Here is an 18,308-nt window from a genome sequence, read left to right as displayed (position 1 = left end):
ACCCAAGCTGATACCAAGAGTTGGATGCCTAACCGACTGAGCCGCCCAGGGGCCCCTTCTCTGGAAATTTCTTTTGGGGAAAGAAATTCCCATTTTTGTTTCTAGCTTAAGACATTTTTGGAGACATATTTAACTAAACTGTTTACTTTAAATTTGTCAGAAAGATAATTTTTCATATGTGTCAAGAGCTTATGTGTCTCTGTTTGATTAAAAATATTTTAGTTTTCAAATGGTAGATTGGTGTTATAACAGTAAGCTAACTGTTCACAACTATCACAGGCCTACTATTTTTCTCCAAAGCGTCACCACGCCAGCCTCAGAGCACTGAGAACACATTCACTGTGATTCTTCCCATTAGGATAGATATTCTGCAAAATGCTTCCCTGAGCCCCGGCATCGGGCTGGTTTGCCTCTCTCATCCGGATCTGAACTTAATGTTGCTCTCAGCATGTCTTTGGCACTCAGGACCTATGTAGAATGCATATATGTAGACTCAAGAATGTAACAGAGTTTGGGTTTTGTCCACGTCTATTCAGACCAGTTCACAGTCACCGACTTCTCCCTGTGGTTCCTGTGAGGTATGGAGAGGTCCAAATACTTCTTGAACCTCTCTTTTACATTCTTAGTTTCACTGCCTCGGTTGGATCATTGTGTCAACTTCACATTCATTAGCTCCTCGACTTCTGCACGCCTTTACTTTCTTCTTTGTTCCTCCTGATCTGCCAGATCGTCAGTCTCAAAGTCGCAAATGTGATCATGGCACACCTCTGCTTAACCAATTGCCTTTTAAGGTAAGGCACGAGCTTAACGTTGGCCCCAATTACCTTGCTGGCCTCCAACCAAGTACCTTCCCTTCCCTCACCCATGACTGCATCCCCCTTCCCCCCACACGTTCTCACCTTCGCTCTTGCTTCTCTTCAGCTAGAATACCCTTTCCATCATTCTCTACCTGGCAAGTTTCTGCTCACTTTTCAGAATTTGCCTCAAGCTTCATCATTGCGGTGAGGCTTATTTCCCAATGTGGAACTGTTAATGGCTCCTGTTTTCTCTTCTAGACACCTTTATTGTAGTGTTTATCCCTTTGTACTATGGTGCTCTGTTAGAGTCTGTCTCTGCTGCTAAATTTTGAACTTAGTAAAGATCCAGGACTCTGTCCATCTCATCTTTGTTAACCCAGCCTTCCAGCATAGATCATGGCTCATGGCAGTTCCAGAAAAGAATGCTGCATGAATGGATGAACGAATGAAGGGAAGGAAGGAAGGAAGGAAGGAAGGAAGGAAGGAAGAAGGGGAGAGGAGGGGAGGGGAAGGGAGGGGAGGGGCAAGGAAGGGAGAGAATGGGGCAGGCCAACTTTCACTTTTGAGGTATAAAGGAAAACTAATTAAGTATGGTTTTACCCTCAAGTATGTCATAAAAATGTCATGATCCATTGTGGGCTTCATGTCAATAGAAACATTACTGAAACTGATTTGTTTAGCCATTTGGACTTCACTTGAACCTTAAAAGTGAGATGGAATTCGAAGACCCTGGGGGAGGAGGTGCCATCCCGGGTAAGGGAAATGGCCTAGACTAGGTTGTGACTGAATAAATCAATATATTTTAAATCCAGAAGGCATCTTTGTATGTTAATTGGATTCACACAGCTACTTTATAGGAAAATTCAGATTTGGTCCCCAAAAGTACAGCAAGTTTCCTGTTAAAGCGCTGGATAAACAAAACCCAAACCAGCCCCACGGTATTCACTCCTGCCTTACCATCCTTCTCTGCCCTTACCCATACTCTTTTCAAATTCTCCAGATGCATCTAAAAAGAGAGCATTGTTAATCAAAAGATAAAACTAATCCTCTAGTAGAAGGAAGGTTTACGGTTTCCTTTTATCTGTCATAACAGCGAAAAGAGTCTTTTAGAGTATAATGGCGAATTGTATTTTGTCTAAGTGGTACACGAAATGGGAATTTGCTTTGGCTTGTTCATCCTCTGTGAATAAGATGATCCCACAACAAAATAGCATGCAGGCTTCTCTCTTGAGAACAGTGGGGGTAAAATATAAACAGTATTTTCATATACTGTCAGATGTTTGGAGAGCTGCCTTCTATGATTTTAATGTTGTCTGAATGTACATTCTCCACCTCATTGAGCACTTCAGTAGGTTTTGGTTCGTTCTTCAACGTTGTGTTTCCCAGCATGAGTAGAAGCCCCTGCTAAACCTTATTTTGTTTTGACAAAGAGAAAATCCTACCCTCCCTGTGAATATGTTCTAGGGTTCTTTCCAGTTTTTTGAAGCATGGTCTCTAGAGCTATTCGGAACGCAAACAAATGACCCAAATGATCAAATCCTGGCAGAAGACAAAGTGCATGATAAATGATAGAATTGGCTGAAATTCAAGTACATCTTTCTACTGATACTCACAAATGCACACATGTGTCTCAGAGAGGGAGAGAAATATACTAATATAAAACAGACTTCATATATACACCTTCAGTAGAATGATAGATACTAAAGTTTTTATTGGACAGATTGAAAGAGTAAACCCCAGAAGGCCTAATGGAAGCATCTACGATGGGCTTTGGTGTTTTATATTCAGAGAAAGTTTGCCATTAGTCTTAAGAGCACAAGGGAAAGACACCAGCCGTTGAGAGATATGGCAAGTTGCAGCAATTGGAAGTACATTTCTTCGGGGCTTTGGGAATTTATATAAACAGCCATTAAGTAGCAGTATATATTCTGAGTGTTTTTTTTCCCTGAGTGTTTTGAAGTAGATACAGTAAGGGGTGATGGTGGAGGTTGACTAAAAGTTGAGTCTCATGGGAGATCAGAGGAAGGAGCCCGAATTGGGGAACAGCATCCTTGTCTAGAAAACTAGTGAAACAGTCCCTCTGCTAGTAACAAGGATCTAGGCAGGGGTCAAAGGGGAAGGGGTAAATCTGAAACCAGGACCTTGGTGGTGCATTTGATATGAGAAATAGAGTAAGAGGGTAATCAAGGGTGGGTTCCAAGTCGTGAGTCCAGGAAACAAAGAGGATGAGCCCTGAGAATTTAGGAGACAGAAGTAGTGATGTTTATCCAGCTATTCCATACACTACTCATTCTTGTGATATGTTAATAGGTAGCACAAGCAGTACGGGTTAAGATTAGAAAACACTTAGATAATGTTAAGGATAAAGTTAAATAGTAACCACAGGACTTCTCAGAGCCTTTAATATGCTATTATGCAAGGATTAGACCAAGTGTTCTGTGTTTCCCATAGTTACCAGATTGTGGGATTAGGTGAACTGGCAGTTGGTTTGTTGGTGGAACATCTTGGGAACATACTTTGGAAAATTATTTCCAATTGAGAGAATGGTGTGTGTGTACACATACCTGGATGATAATGAACCCTCCATATGAGGGTCTTTTGATCATAATCAAACTTGAGAGAATGTGAGGGAACAGGCTAAGATGAATATTTGGAAATCATAGGCAGAGAACTGTCTACCAGAAACATGGCTGAGATTGGGCTCTTCTTTATGGTGACCAATAATTAATAGGAGCTCAGGGGTCTGTGCATGGGTACAAGGGAGTAAGGCAGGAACAACAGAGGTCTAGGAAGATATCCTAGAAAATATGCTGTCACCCGAAACTATGCTGGAAAGATTTGATACGTGGCAGTGACAAACCATGAGCCTCCAAGAGGGCCTCCTGGTCTGGTTTCTCAAGAAGGACAGCTCCCCTCATTCACCAGTTGTGTTGTGGGAGGATGCTAATGCCAGGGCAGTGGGTGAGTCCATGGCGTCCCCAAACTGCCTGCTCCATTCAACACTTACCCTTCATATCCTTTGTGGAGGTAAGAGAATAAATAACATCTAGGTCCTGCTCTCAAGGAGGCCACTATTTCTGAAGAGAAAGAGGGAGAAACGCAGTTAAACTTCTAAGTGTAATACAGTTAACAAATGCTTCTAAAGCAGCTGTGAATCTGACAATGTCTTCAACCATGGCTGGGCAAAGAGGTTTAATGTAACTTGAAGTATTGCTAACTTTTCAAGACAGGCAGGGAAATAAACATTATATGAGTAACAAACTGTTAAGTCTTATGCCTGATTTTATAATCAATAAATGGTGCTGGGAAAATTGGACAGCTACATGCAAAAGAATGAAACTTGACCACTCTCTCACACCATACACAAAAATAAACTCCAAATGGATGAAAGACCTCAATGTGAGACAGGAATCCATCAAAATTCTAGAGGAGAACATAGGCAACAACTTCTATGACATCGGCCAAAGCAACCTTTTTCATGACACAACTCCAAAGGCAAGAGAAACAAAAGAAAAAATGAACTCGATGAACTTCATCAAGATAAGAAGCTTCTGCACAGCCAAGGAAACAGTCAAAAAAACTAAGAGGCAGCCCACGGAATGGGAGAATATATTTGCAAAGGACACCACAGATAAAGGACTGGTATCCAAGATCTACAAAGAACTTCTCAAACTCAATACACGAGAAACAAATAAACAAATCATAAAATGGGCAGAAGATATGAACAGACACTTTTCCAATGAAGACATACAAATGGCTAACAGACACATGAAAAAATGTTCAAAATCATTAGCCATCAGGGAAATTCAAATCAAAACCACACTGAGATACCACCTTACGCCAGTTAGAATGGCAAAGATAGACAAGGCAAGAAACAACAATTGTTGGAGAGGATGTGGAGAAAGGGGATCCCTCCTACATTGTTGGTGGGAATGCAAGTTGGTACAGCCACTCTGGAAAACAGTGTGGAGGTCCCTTAAAAAGTTAAAAATTGAACTACCCTATGACCCAGCCATTGCACTACTGGGTGTTTACCCCAAAGATACAGACGTAGTAAAGAGAAGGGCCCTGTGCACCCCAATATTCATAGCAGCATTGTCCACAATAGCTAAATCGTGGAAGGAGCCGAGATGCCCTTCAACAGATGACTGGATTAAGAAGCTGTGGTCCATATATACAATGGAATATTACTCAGCTATCAGAAAGAACGAATTCTCAACATTTGCTGCAACATGGACGGCACTGGAGGAGATAATGCTAAGTGAAATAAGTCAAGCAGAGAAAGACAATTATCATATGATTTCTCTCATCTATGGAACATAAGAACTAGGAGGATCGGTAGGGGAAGAAAGGGATAAAGAAAAGGGGGGTAATCAGAAGGGGGAATGAAACATGAGAGACTATGGACTATGAGAAACAAACTGAAGACTTCAGAGGGGAGGGGGTGGGGGAATGGGATAGACTGGTGATGGGTAGTAAGGAGGGCACGTATTGCATGGTGCACTGGGTGTTATACGCAACTAATGAAGCATCAAACTTTACATCGGAATCTGGGGATGTACTGTATGGTGATTAACATAATATAATAAAATAAAATTAAAAAAAAAAAAAATAATTATACTGTATGGTGACTAACATAATATAATAAAAAAACATTAAAAGAAGAAGATTACTTTAAAAATTCTTTTTCTTGTAGCACTGTTTAAAAATGGACTGAAGTATGCGTCTTTGGAGATGTCAGAATTGACATAGTGGTATGTGAGGTGTTTTAAATGTGACCTCTGTCTCTAGACTGGAACTACAAATATATATTTTCTTTTACTGGACCATGCACTTAATCTTTAGAATTTTGAGTTGTATTTTACTCTGTCACATGTCCTGTGTGTTATCAGATAGTTTAAGCTGAGCCAGCCAAAGGCCGGCAAATTGACAGTTGCTAATGTAAATTTTCCAGCGAGTGAAAAAAGCTGCCATTAGAAGCTCACAGGCGCCCATTGTAAGGATGCTTCTTTGTGCTTTTCTCTTCTGGCTCTGACATGAGCGGGCCCCCTGGGCTTCGGCTCTGCTCCTACCGCTCCCTGCTGAGCACCAAGAGGACTTTTCATAATGCCATCAGTTATAGGTATTCATGAAAGGAGTGTTTAAAAAGAAATATTAAAAGTTTACAGTGCGTTTTAATAGTTTGTGTATCTTTCTGAGTTATGATGGCAAATGAAAGCTAAAAAGGTGTGGATATGGGTATCTATACATACTGTTTTGTCTTTTCTCCTGTCACTATGTCCTGTAGCCTATATCTCTCTGTATCCTGTACATGACTAATTTGGGGTAACCATGCCCAATGGCTGGATGCTTCTCAGCACAGCACTCCGGAAAATCCAATGAATTGCTGTTTCAGTGTTTGTGATAGTGTGCAGCATCATCCTGCCTTTTCGTCTGCTTGCCTGCCTCGCATCGAACAGACACTTAACAAATCTGTACTGAGCAGAAGAGGAAGGAAAACTGTTAGACTTTGAGTGCAGTAAAAGGAATGCCTAGAAAGAGCCATCCTTTATCTTCTATTTTACCAGCTGTTTGAAAAGTCATCCTCTTTGTTTGGCTTTCCTTGAGCACTTGAGTAAGGTCTACGTATATAGCCTCTCAGAAGATCACCATCTTCTGGAATGGGTATCCAAAAGCCTGGTCTACCAACAGAGAGGCTTCACTGGCTGCTAGAATATAGGGAGCTCTCTCTTTCTCCCCCCCCCACCCGCCGCCGATCCACTGAACCTAACCCTTTGTGATTAAGAGTTATGTGTGGTATTCTTGGAGAGGAGACTTTCAGAGATGAGACTTAAACTCTCCTTAACATTGTCCTATAATTAGAAAATTTCATACACTTAAGGAGTTTGCATCTGAATTAGAATGAAGTCACAGGAGTGACTTGATTTGAGCAGGACCCTGGTCTCACACTCCAGCAGTCACAAAGAGAAACAGATATATTAGTCATTAGGGAACTGGATTCCACTGGGCTCAAATCCAGGGATTGTCTTTCCTACAACCATTAGTTTCTTCATTTTGGCACAGAAAAAGAAAAAAAATTGCTTGCTCCAGTCACTGAAATCCCGTGGGGGTTATCTTTCCTAATGCTGTATTACCAGATCTCGTAGAGCGAGGAGTATATATCATGCACCTACTGTACAAAAATCCCCAGAAACTTTATTTAGTACTTTTGTCAAGAAAGCCAATAGGAGAAAGACTTCTGGTCTTAAATATTCAAAGGAATGAATTTTTTGAATTATTTATTTTTAAAAGTCATTTTTTAAATGGAGATTAGGGTATGGTAGGAGAGACAAAAGTTGACAGCAGCCTGGTGATGACTGTATGTTGAAGTAGGTCAATAGCAATAGTAGATCGATACCGGTAGCAATCAATAATTGTCTCTTTGTAGAGTTTTCAGCTTTATACAGCCGTCCATATGTATTTCTGCTCCCAGACCCAGCAGCAGCTTCAGACTTGGGGAACAGGCAGAGCAGAGTAGCATCGATGTGGGTACTAAGAAGTGTTTAGGCCACAGCTCAGAGAAGAGGAAATGCTGGGCTGAGCTGTGGAGTGGAGCTGGCAAGTGTTCCTTCACGAGGCAGATGGTAAAATGGGCCTGTTGCCCGTATCTTAGGAGTGAAAGAGCTGTGTCCTGAGCAGAGTCAACATAGCCCCCAAGTGCATGGCCAGTCCTTGTCCTGGATAAGCCATCTTCTCGGGAGGGCAAGATCTCGGAACCCTGCTGAGGAAACAATGAGTAGAGATCTTGAATCTTCTCCCACAGCTGCTGGAAGCCTAACATCCTTCTTCACTGCCTGCTTGGTGGATGAGAGATGTTTGGATGGGATTCCCTGATTTTTCTGTCCACTTAGGCTTGACCTTCAATTATGTATGACCTATATGTGTACTGGAGCTAGGCATTGCCCTTTGGAAGTTGGGATTCTGTTCACTCATAACCCAGTGGACCAAAGATGTTTTCAGTGGTGTAGGGGAAGCTGAAATCCTGGTGGGAAAGCCGTATTTCATTGCTCCTTGTCTTTGTCTGTGTTCTTGTCTTTGTTGATACAAAACCATCTTTCCGTCCATTCGTCCATCTGTCCTTTAACCCATCCATCCTCTCAGGGCTCCTTTGGTGAAGGACCTCATAACCACCTGGGCGCCCCATTCTTTCCCCTCAGTGATATCGTCCCTTTGTCAGCTCCACTAAACTCTCGCTCCTTTCTGAGCTGACTGATTTAGTAGGAATGACAAATTGTTATGCCAGCTGAGAGCAGGGAAGGTAGAAGGCATCAAAGCCTACTGGAAGGAGAGCAAGAAGAGGAAGAAGAGTGAAAAAGATGGTTTATGATTTATTGAGTTTTGAGAAAAGGCACCTGCATTGTTAATCCAAGAAAGGTGTTTGGTCGGTGCTGATGGAATCCCTCCCACATCTAGGTCAGTGCTTCTCAATCTCGAGCGTGCATCGGCATCCCCTGGAGGGTGTGTTCAGACAGACTGCCAGGCACCATCCCCAGAGTTTCTGATTGAGAAAGTCTAGGGTGGGGCCCGGGAATTTGCTTTACTAGCAAGTTCCCAGTGATACCAGTGCCACTTGTCTGGGAACCATCCTTCTCTAGGCCTAGGTTCTAGAAAAGAGAGAAATAGCTGAACGATTCCCATCTCTGGGACGCCTGGGGGACCAGGCTGAAAGGGGAGGCACTTGCCTTACTCTTGACCTTTAATCATGGCCCAAGAAGAAGAAAGAAGGCATTAATTTAAGTCTAGCACCCCTGGCAGATGAGCACATTATCAGCCTCACCATCACCCCTGTTGCTGGGATCCACACAGAGGTCAGTGTGCTGTATTTTCTAAATAGAAAAAAGAACAGAGCAAGTTCTGCGTTCATGTGTCTTTCCGTATAGAAGTAAGTGTACTTAACTGGTGGCTTCTCTTGATGTCTCCTAGCTTGCACTGGCCTGTAAACCAGGGCATCAGAGACCATGGGCAGCCCTTCCTTTTGTTATTAAATAAGGGGGAGTTGTAAGAACACACAACCCGTGAAGGTTTCCCTAAAAGAAGGCATCTGGTTTAAAGCCCAAACCATTGGAAGCCTCCTTTTTACCCAGAAAGGAACCCAAGTCGGGATTGAGCAGTGTTTCCTTCTGTGTTTTCCTGATTTCCTCTCTCCACTGTCAGTAATCACTCAAGTTTTACTTTGTGATGCTTTGTTCCGGTCAGTCCATAAGGGAAGAATGGAGACGGAGGCGGACGCCGTTGGAAATGTGAACAGGAATGTGAATGACATTTGAAAGCGTCTATTTTACTGTCACTTCCTGATTTTTCAAGATAATTCTTAAGACAGTTTTTCGTCATATTTGACCTTATGGCTGAATAACAACATGCTTTTTCCCTCCTTGATGCTTCCTTGAAATTACAAAAAATTATTAGTTTGAGTACTTAGCAGCAGTTGAGGGGCGGCGTGTTATTTTGGATTTCATTTTTTATCCAATTTAGAAAGCCCTGTGGCACTAAATAAAAATGTCACTGCGTAAAATGTAAAAGCTTTCCGTCACAAATGTTTTTAAAAATTCATGAAGGGCTGAGGATTTGATTTATCTTATCCTCTTTCTGTGATTTATTCGTATTTAATGTTAGTTTCAACATTTGAAGCATGAAGAACTTTTTCAAATTAAAAACTGTGGTGAATCAGTTTTATTTGAACCAACATTCCACTGGGCTGGTTTTTTGAATTATGCAGTTCATTCCTCTTCGTGTGTTTGAGGGACAGATATGTTTGGTTTTCCCAGTGGCTGGAATTCTCACTAGGGAAACCGTTCTTTGCTGGGGAGCTTGAGTCTCCCAGCTACTTGGTGTTGACAGCTGGTTCCCTGGATCCAGAGGCAGTTTCCTTGGGCATTAAGTGTGATCACACAAACGGGGCAAAAGAGAAGAGTGGGAAGAGACCTCACCTTTGGAACCATCATTTTGTTTGCTGTCTGGTTTTTCATTTTTGACACTTTGAGCCTCTGAGTCGCCTGTGTTTTCGGGAACATCTTTAGTCAGAGACAATATCAGTCTTTTCTGTGGATGGTTTATAAATAATAAATGATAATAGAATTAACTTTGAATGAAGGAAAGAATATAAACTCTGAATAAACTCATCTTTTGTTTTTTGGACTAGTAAATGAACACCTAGGATCTGTGACACTGGCCTCTCTCAAAGCCCCAGAAGGTTAAAAGGCTGGGGGGAAGAGGGCTCCGGGCCCTCCGTGTTCTGCCTTTGGGGCAAATACAGCTGTCCATGGGGACATGGGTGTGTTTACTCAGACCCTGCAAGGCAGGTTGGCTTTTCCATGGTTAGGAGATATGGTAAGGCACTGTTGCTCTGGACACTCTGGCCTCTGCCTAGCCTTCCACTTGCCTGTCCACCTGTCCCTCTGGCCCTCCGTCCCTTTATCCTTTCCTTCTTTCTGTCTTTTTATTCTTTCCCTCTTATTCCCCTTCCTCTAGTCCGCAGACACTTGTGAGCATCTCCTCTGGGCCAGGTGCTGTGCCCCCACAGAGGAAATGTGCCTGTCTAGTCTGCAGAAAATAATCAACCTTTTAATGAGGACATCAAGGAAGAATGGGAATAAAAGGTACTGAGTGCCCCCAATGATAAAGCCCTTTCTACCTGCTTCTCCCACTTGTCAGTGAGGGTCTGGCCCATCAGAGAACGGCAGCCACTAGACAGAGCAACGAAAACTTAAGTGCGTGGTTTTTCAAAGCGGTCAGGAGCATTTCGTCATCATGAACTTGATTTTATGTCTTTGCTTAATGGAGAGAATCATCTCGTTAAGTAAAATGTTCTCTTTCCTCCTCAGACTATTGGAAAGAAGTTACCTCCAGCCACAGCAACTCCGGAGCCGTCAAAGCCAGAAATGGACAGCAGGACAAAGAGTGAGTTTCCTTATTTCTCCTTTTTACACTTGGAAGCAGTTAAGGGTTTTCTAGTCATTGAAATGCCTTTGAAAAATCCTCACGTAATCTGAATGGCTATTTCACTTTTTTTTGTTAAATGTCAAGGTAGTTAACATACAGTGTTGTATTCATTTCGGGTGTACAATATAGTGATTCCGCGGTGTTTACGTTACTGGGGATCACCGTGATGAGTGTACTCTTAATCCCCTTCACCTCAATGGCTTTTTAAAACGCATCACAAAAAATGCCCCAAATGTATTTCATGAGGCCCTGCCAGTGGGTGGGCACAAGGTAGGTTCAGAACTCCTGGGGGTTTTCTCCTTTCTGGAACGTGGTTCTTTCCTGCCACCTGTATCTTGCCCATGTGCAGAACCAGGGCTTATCCATGTATACCCAAGCACTTTGCATAGTTCGGAAGGCAGAAAGATTCTAGAGAATGGCAACTCAAGCAGTTTGGGGATTCACAGGCCTTCAAGTCTCAGAGGCCCTATCTTCTAGCCTCCGCCCTCAGCCAGCCCTCCCAAGCCCTGCCTTCCTGCTAGCATCCTCCATGCTCCTCGGCTGCAATCTCTCTACGTACACATGTCTTTCTTCCATTGAGCCAGATACGCTCTTCCTATAATTTTTACCCATGAATTTTAGTCTCCAACTCTATATTGGTATTAGCCCATTTTTCTCCTAACAGCTCTTTAAGTATTTGAGGATAGCTTTCTCCCCAGAACCTTCCCAAAGGGCAGTATTCCCTACTCTAGATTGTTGCCACTTAAAATACAGGATGTCCAGGTACATTTACATTTCGGATAAACAGTGAATAATTTTTTGGTTATAAGTAAGTCCCATGCACTATTTGTTGTTTATCTGAAATGCAAATGTACCTGGGCAGCCTGAATTTGTAGTTCCTAACCTGGCCAGCCTCCAGTTCCTTTCGTTATCCTTCCAGTGACTGGGGCATTCTGGACAGGCTCTGGTCAGAAACAATTACTTCAATTCCTTCTACGGATTTTATGTTTGGTTTTTTTTTTTTTCTTTTCAGCCTCCAATTTTCTTATAACGATAATATGGACAGACTACTAATCTAGTTTAGAAAGCCAAAGATTGAGAGACCATAAATCACACACGTATCATTATGATTAATAAAAGAGCCAAGCATAGCTTTATTCTTTTAATTGCAAAATAATATACCAGAAGCTCGTTTTGCAGGGCAAAACAGGTAGTTTCAAGAGCGAATGAGTGATACTGCCTTAGACTTAAGAAAGTGAATTTGTGGGACTTGCCAAGCCAAAAACGGCAACTTTGATAAATAAGTGCATGGATGGTACAGACGCAGGTGCTAGAGCTCGGCCTTAATGCTTCGGGTTCAGCTGAGATCTACACCCCTTCCGTCTGTTCATGGTACAGACTCCTGATACTGAGCAGAAAGCCCCCTCGTCGGAGACCCTAACCCCGCCGGAGACCCTAACCCCGCGGTTCTCACACTTGAGCGCACTCCAGCATCACCTGGAGAGCTGGGCCCTACCCCCCACGTGCTGGGTCCCACCTCCGGAATTTCTGAATCACTGGGTCTGGGGTGAGGCCTGAAAATTTGCTTTTTTAGGGAATTCCCAGGTGCTGCTGCTGCTCCTGGTTTAGGTCCCACACTTTCAGAACCACTGTTTGGAGCTCATACAGGTTCCTGAGGAGAAACTGGCCCCATGTTTATCAATGCGGGTTATATAAGCTTATCATGCTATACCTGCCTTTGGGCACTAAAGAATTTTGAAGAATCAAACATTAAATCATTTCTGCAAACATTTCTCTTGTTGGACAGTGGCCTGTCCTTCCCTCCATTCCACTACTTATTTTGTAGTTATGGCTGTTACCAAGTTTATAAAAGATCACTGTTATTAGCAAAGTTGCTTAGACAGCCGGAATGGGGAATAGGCAGGAGAAGAAAAAGGAGAAGACCCATCAAGCCTCAAAGGTGATTGGAATGTGATCCCTAGGACAGGCTGTACTCATGACATGTGACAACCATTGATCTTTACCAACCTGACTTGTTTGCAGAAATAGTAATCGGAGAAACAGAGAATTTTTCTTCAATGAGTTTCCATAGAAGTAAAGTCGAAATAAGAGCTTCCATAGCAGTAAAGTTGAAATTCCCTGTAGATTATTCACCTCTGTCCAGAGGAAATAGGATCTTGGGTGACTTGTGGGTTGCTTTTGGGGGAGGCTGAGCAGTAGGGACCCGAGGGGCACTTGTAGGAATGTGACACAAAGCAGGATAATCTGTGAGGCCTGCTTAAGTGCCTAATCCTCGGGTCTCAAGAACTAGCCCTAGGATAAGATCATGTCTTTGATGCTTTCTTTTCGCCCTCTGTAATGTCTGCAGACAGGAGATTCGAGTCTTTTTGGAAAGATTAAGTGGGCCGGGGGAGATAGGTAGCTGTGTGTTAGAGCAGTGCTGCCTAATAGAAATATCATGTGAGCCACATACATGATTTTACATTATCTAGTAGCCACATTTTTGAAAAAGAAACAAACTTATTAATTTAAATATATTTTATTTAACTCAGTATATCCCCAATATTATATTTTCAACATGCAACCCATATAAAATTATCAAGTGAGATATTTTTATTCTTTATTTATATGAGTCTTCACAATCCAGCGTGTATTTTATATGCATGGCACATCTAACTTGGAGCAACCACATTTCAAATATTCAGTAGCCACAAGTGCCTAGTGGCCATCGTACAGGACAGTGTAGTTTGAGAGTAATTCTGGGATCTAAGATGGGCTTCCTGGGCCTGGGTATTAACACAGATCCAAATATCCAGTTCCTTCAAGCATGTGGGAGGATCCTGGCTCTAGCCCAAGACTTGTTCATTCCTACAAGTATCTATTAATTATGTCCATCCACCTGGCTCTCTGGAAGCATCACGGTGAGGGGTTGGGTTGTTAATGACAAGTGTTTTTACAGAGGCTCGGTGGTGTGTTTTGGCTAAGAGTCAACAGTGCGGATTCTAGGACCAGTTGTGTTATTTGCTAGCTGTATGACCTTGAGCCAATAACTTTATTTCTCTGGCCTTGGTCTTCATTGTCTGTGTTGTCTGTGAAGTCAGAGGGTTGTGCTAGAGAGAACCCCCGAGGTTGCTCCCAGCATCTTCATCCTCTGATTCAATTCCAAAAGCTTTATGATTCAGAGGAAAAGGTTTCTGTGTTCAAAGAACTGAGCAGCTGGATGGGAGAGGCGGAAGGAAGATGGGAACAATTCAGTAGGAATATGAGTTGTCACCGGGTATAGGTGTAAGTATGCGTGTGAGTGGGTAGCAGGTCAGAAGGAGAATTCTCACGTCAGCGAAGGCTTGAAGGATGTTTACTGACAGATGTTTTTTATGGACCCAGAGCAAGAATTTCTGCAATTAATCTCACCCACCTACTTTCTGGCTTTCATTGTCAAGAGCAAATTCTGGGATGTTTGTTCTCCCTTGATTTCTATGAAGCACCTAAGTCCACTAAAAAGCCCCCTGCATTGGGAACATTCTGCTGCTTTCAGACTTTGATGCAACCCCCATGTTCAGGTGGAAGGACACAGAGTGCTGACTATTAGAAATGACCCTGAGCTTGGGAGCAGGGTTTCTGCTTAGCAGACAGATCTCTAACAACCACTGCCTGGCCGTTCGGAGGAGAGAAGTCCCTTCCTTACATCTCTGTCCTCGGCAGGCTAAAGGATTAAGTTACGATGATTCAAAAAATGGTCATGTAGATGGGTCTTTCCTGAGGGAAAGTGAAACTCAGCTGATCAGGATTCATTTAAACAACGAACGTCATCTCCCCTCCTCCAGTAAAGCTTTTATGATATTGAAACTCATCTGAAACACATGCTGGGGAACAGATTGCCATGATTTTCATAATGAGGGAAACTGTCTAAATATTCATAAATGAAGTACCCTGAGATTCCTCCAGCCCACCACATCTGGAATTTCCCCAATTCTTACTACAATTGATGTGGATTTGTGGCCTCTGTGGGATAGAAAAATAGCCCGGAAAAATGGCTATTTAGCATCTTTCTGAACAAACAGTTCAGTCTCAGAGATTTGGAGGACCAGTTGAGCAGGAAGGTTAGGAAAAAGATAATCCTTGATATAATTTGAACAAAGGCACATCAGGCTTTGGAATAAATGATGACCATGGGGCAAAGGCTAAACCTGCCTTCCCTGCCTGACCTCCCCTCATTCCATCCCTGGTCGTTTGTACCACCTCTCTGATCACTTTGTTCATTGACTCACTTCTTAGGAGTTGTCCCCTTTGGTGGTGACACAGAGTGGCGTGTGGCTATCATTGGTCCCTCAAGGCAGGGGCTATATCTCCTACTCGATATCCCCACCATACATCCCAGAAAGGTGCCATGGACTCACTGGGCACATAACAAGTGATGGTTGAGCACATGGGGAATTAGAAATGACTTACAGTTTAACCAGGCTCTATATTGGACAGAGTCTTGTAAAAGCGGCATAGTAGCCATGGGTCCCCTTTCTCAAGTTCACAGTCACCAGTTGGAAAAAGACCCATTTTTTTCACATAGGACCCTTGAGCTTGTTTGGGATTTCTGAGGGATTAGCAGTGGTTGCCAGTGTTCCATGGGGCTTGATAGACCCTTCGTTCTTTCTAGTCCCTGCTCTAGACCAATCAGCCAAGAGCATCAACACAAACCGTTGTCCGACAAAGGTTTATTGGCTCATTGCACAAAGGGACCACATAGGAGAACCTGTGCAGCCCTGTCGCACCAAACAAAAAGGAGTAGTTACCAGGTTGGAGGAGGAGGAATGCAGTGAAATGTAAATGAAGCAGTATTTTGCTAGGCTCCAAGCAACGCGGGGGCTGTGTGGAAAGGGGTCAACATCAGGTCTGTACTGGGAAGTGCACCCAGGTTGTTTCTTTGGGAACCACCAAGTTGAGATAAGTGTGTAGTGCTGTGTTCAGAACTGTTTTAAGTGAGGCTCTGCACTTGCGTGGGGGAATCAAGGCTGCTTTTCTGTGTCACAGTGACTTCGTTCCTTCAGTCAAGAGTGGAACATTTCAGAGACACCTGGAAGGCTCAATTGGTTAAACGTTTGCCTTTAGCTTCACGATGTCAGGGTCCTGGGATTGAGCTCCCTGCTCAGCGGGGAGCCTGCTTCTCCCTCTCCCTCTGCCCCCCACCCCTGCTCACAGGCTCTTGCTCTCTCTTGCAAATAAATAAATAAATAAATAAATAAATAAATAAATAAAATCTTTGTGGGGGGAAAGAGCAGAACATATCATTCTGACTGATGCGATATAAACAAAAGCAAAGTTTCTGAGAGTCTGTGGTTTTAGAGGGCAAACTTTCTCTGGGAGTAAGAAAGCAGTAGTACTCGGAGAAGGGGGTGTTAGGACCCTTTCCAGCTGCAGCACGTGCTTGGGAGAAATACTATTTCCTGTTCACTTTGCAGCTGGCTGTGTCTGCGTTTGGTATACCAGCCTGATGAACGGCCAGGCAGATTTTTACTTTCTCATTCTGAGCTAATTTTTGCTTTCTCACCACATGTTTAAATAGCAGAGAAAGGGGTCAATTTCCTTATGTTGGTTTTTTCCCCCCAGCCTTACCTGGGAGCTCTTTCATGCTACCTTTTCAGGGGAGGTATTTTGGCTCTTGTCTCCCCCAGAACTCATATTTGGGCACATCCAGTTTGAAACAAGTGTCCTACTCAGCGCTGTAGTGCGCCCCACACTCGACGTGTCCTAAGGCGCTCAGGCTCAGCATCCCAGGGTCGCATCGAGTGCCTCCAACACAGACCTTGCTGTCCTGATTCCGAGTGGGGGTCTCCCTGGGAGGGTGCCCAGGCTGCCCAGGCTGCTGAAGACCTGGTTTTCAAGTACAGTCCTCTTGGAGGATTAAAGCTAACTCCCTTGGTGTTATCCTTGTGGATTTCCTTTCTCCCAAAGACCGAGAGCTTCCCCTCACCTGAGGAAGAGAAAGTGCCACCGAGAGGAGCAGTGATGAGCTCTGGACTAGAAGACAGAAAGGCTTTGCTTGTCAGATTTTTTTCTTTTCCTTTTTTTAAAAAATTCTTCCTTTTAAAGCGAGAGATTTAAAAATGCCATAATTCATAGTTGTGAAATAATGTGAAAGTCAAATTACCAGCAGCACCTAGGATTAGAGGCGGTCGTTATGATTTGGGGTCACTGGCAGCTTTTTCTTGGAGGCAGGCATGGGGTTCAAGTTGACAACATAGTGAGGTGTGCCCTGTGTTTCGTTTCCCTGTCTGAATTTGAGTGTAGACCAGGGTTTTTCCACCTTGGCACTATTAATATTTGGACCAGATCACCCTTTGCTGTGGAGACTGTTCCATGTCTGTTACAGGATGTTTGGTAGCATCCCCAGCCTCCATACCCTTGATGCCAATCCCTGTTACCGCCCCCTCCTGCTGTGACGACCACAAATGGCTCCAGTATTGCCATTGTCCCCTGGGGAGCGAACGAGCCCAGTTTGCAAACTGCTGGTGCAGACCGCGGTCAGCTCTACAAGGGCACTGCTGCATCTCTGCTGCTGGGCGCACAGTGGACCTTAGTTAATATTTACTGAACGAATGACAAGTGTAGGGTTCTCTCCAGCCCTCCCCACTAGCCCCGGATCCTCAAACCGACCCAGGAATGGATTTTCTGTCTACATCTATCTTGCAGCATGCCCAGCCGTGGCACCGCCACCACACTGGCCCACCCTCCAGGTCCCCACCATTGTTTTGCTTCTTTCTAGCATTGAATATTTGCTAATACCCATGGCCGGATCATTGGCCCTCACAGTGTGGTCCCTGGACCCGCAGCATCAGCATCACCATCACCTGGGGACTTGTTTGAGATGCAGATCCCCAGGCCTTGCCCAGCCCTAGAGGATCAGGAAGCTCAGGAGTTCTGTTTTCACGCATCCTTCATCTGATGCTGATGCCCACTCATGCGTAAGAACCACTGATATAGACTGTTCCTTGAGCTTCCCTGTTGATGAGAGTCACCAGGGTGCTTGTGGATTGCTGCTCCCACCTCAGACCTGTTGATGGCGACCCGCAAAGAAGGGAGTCTGGGAAGGCATAGAAGCAACAGGTTCCCCACATCATTCTTGTCATCAGGAATTGTTGGGGAACACCCCCCCCACTACCACCACCAACTCCTACTCCCCTGGTCAAAGTCCTAGAACATTGTACAGAGCCCAGTGCCATTTTACGCCTCTAAGAAGGGAGCCTGACTCTTTCCTTTGGGAAATGACTCCCCATTCATGACCCTCTGATGCTTTAAGCTGAAGGCATCACTCTTATCCTTCCCTCGCTGTTGCCTGTCAGGAGCGCTGTGCCTCATTCCTTCTCCTCGGTTATAAGCTCCTTGAGAACCAGGTATCAGTCTTATTTAACTTAGTCTCTTTCCCCCAGAATATGACCCAAGTCCATACCCTTATTGCATTTCCAAAATACAAGAAGCTGGAAAACTAAAAGGTTTTTAGTACTTTTTGGGTGATAAAACTTGTCTTGGACTAACATGCATTTATATAGTCTTTATCCTACT

General features: G+C 43.7%; 1 protein-coding gene across 6 annotated transcripts in view; it reads left to right on the top strand.

Annotated features, from left to right (window-relative positions):
• The window catches only part of SH3KBP1 (SH3 domain containing kinase binding protein 1), a 329,089-nt gene that overhangs the window by 218,909 nt on the left and 91,872 nt on the right, over positions 1-18,308 (top strand). For all 6 annotated transcript variants that reach the window (XM_034649071.1, XM_034649072.1, XM_011236658.3 and 3 more), the window contains one exon: positions 10,658-10,733. In XM_034649071.1, the coding sequence (XP_034504962.1) occupies positions 10,658-10,733 (76 nt within the window). The remainder of the gene's footprint in view (positions 1-10,657; positions 10,734-18,308) is intronic.

This window comes from Ailuropoda melanoleuca, chromosome X (genome assembly GCF_002007445.2).
Source record: "Ailuropoda melanoleuca isolate Jingjing chromosome X, ASM200744v2, whole genome shotgun sequence".
NCBI classification, from domain to species: domain Eukaryota; kingdom Metazoa; phylum Chordata; class Mammalia; order Carnivora; family Ursidae; genus Ailuropoda; species Ailuropoda melanoleuca.
The sequence above is the reverse complement of the archived record's forward strand: the minus strand, read 5'-3'. Positions and strand labels throughout refer to the sequence as shown.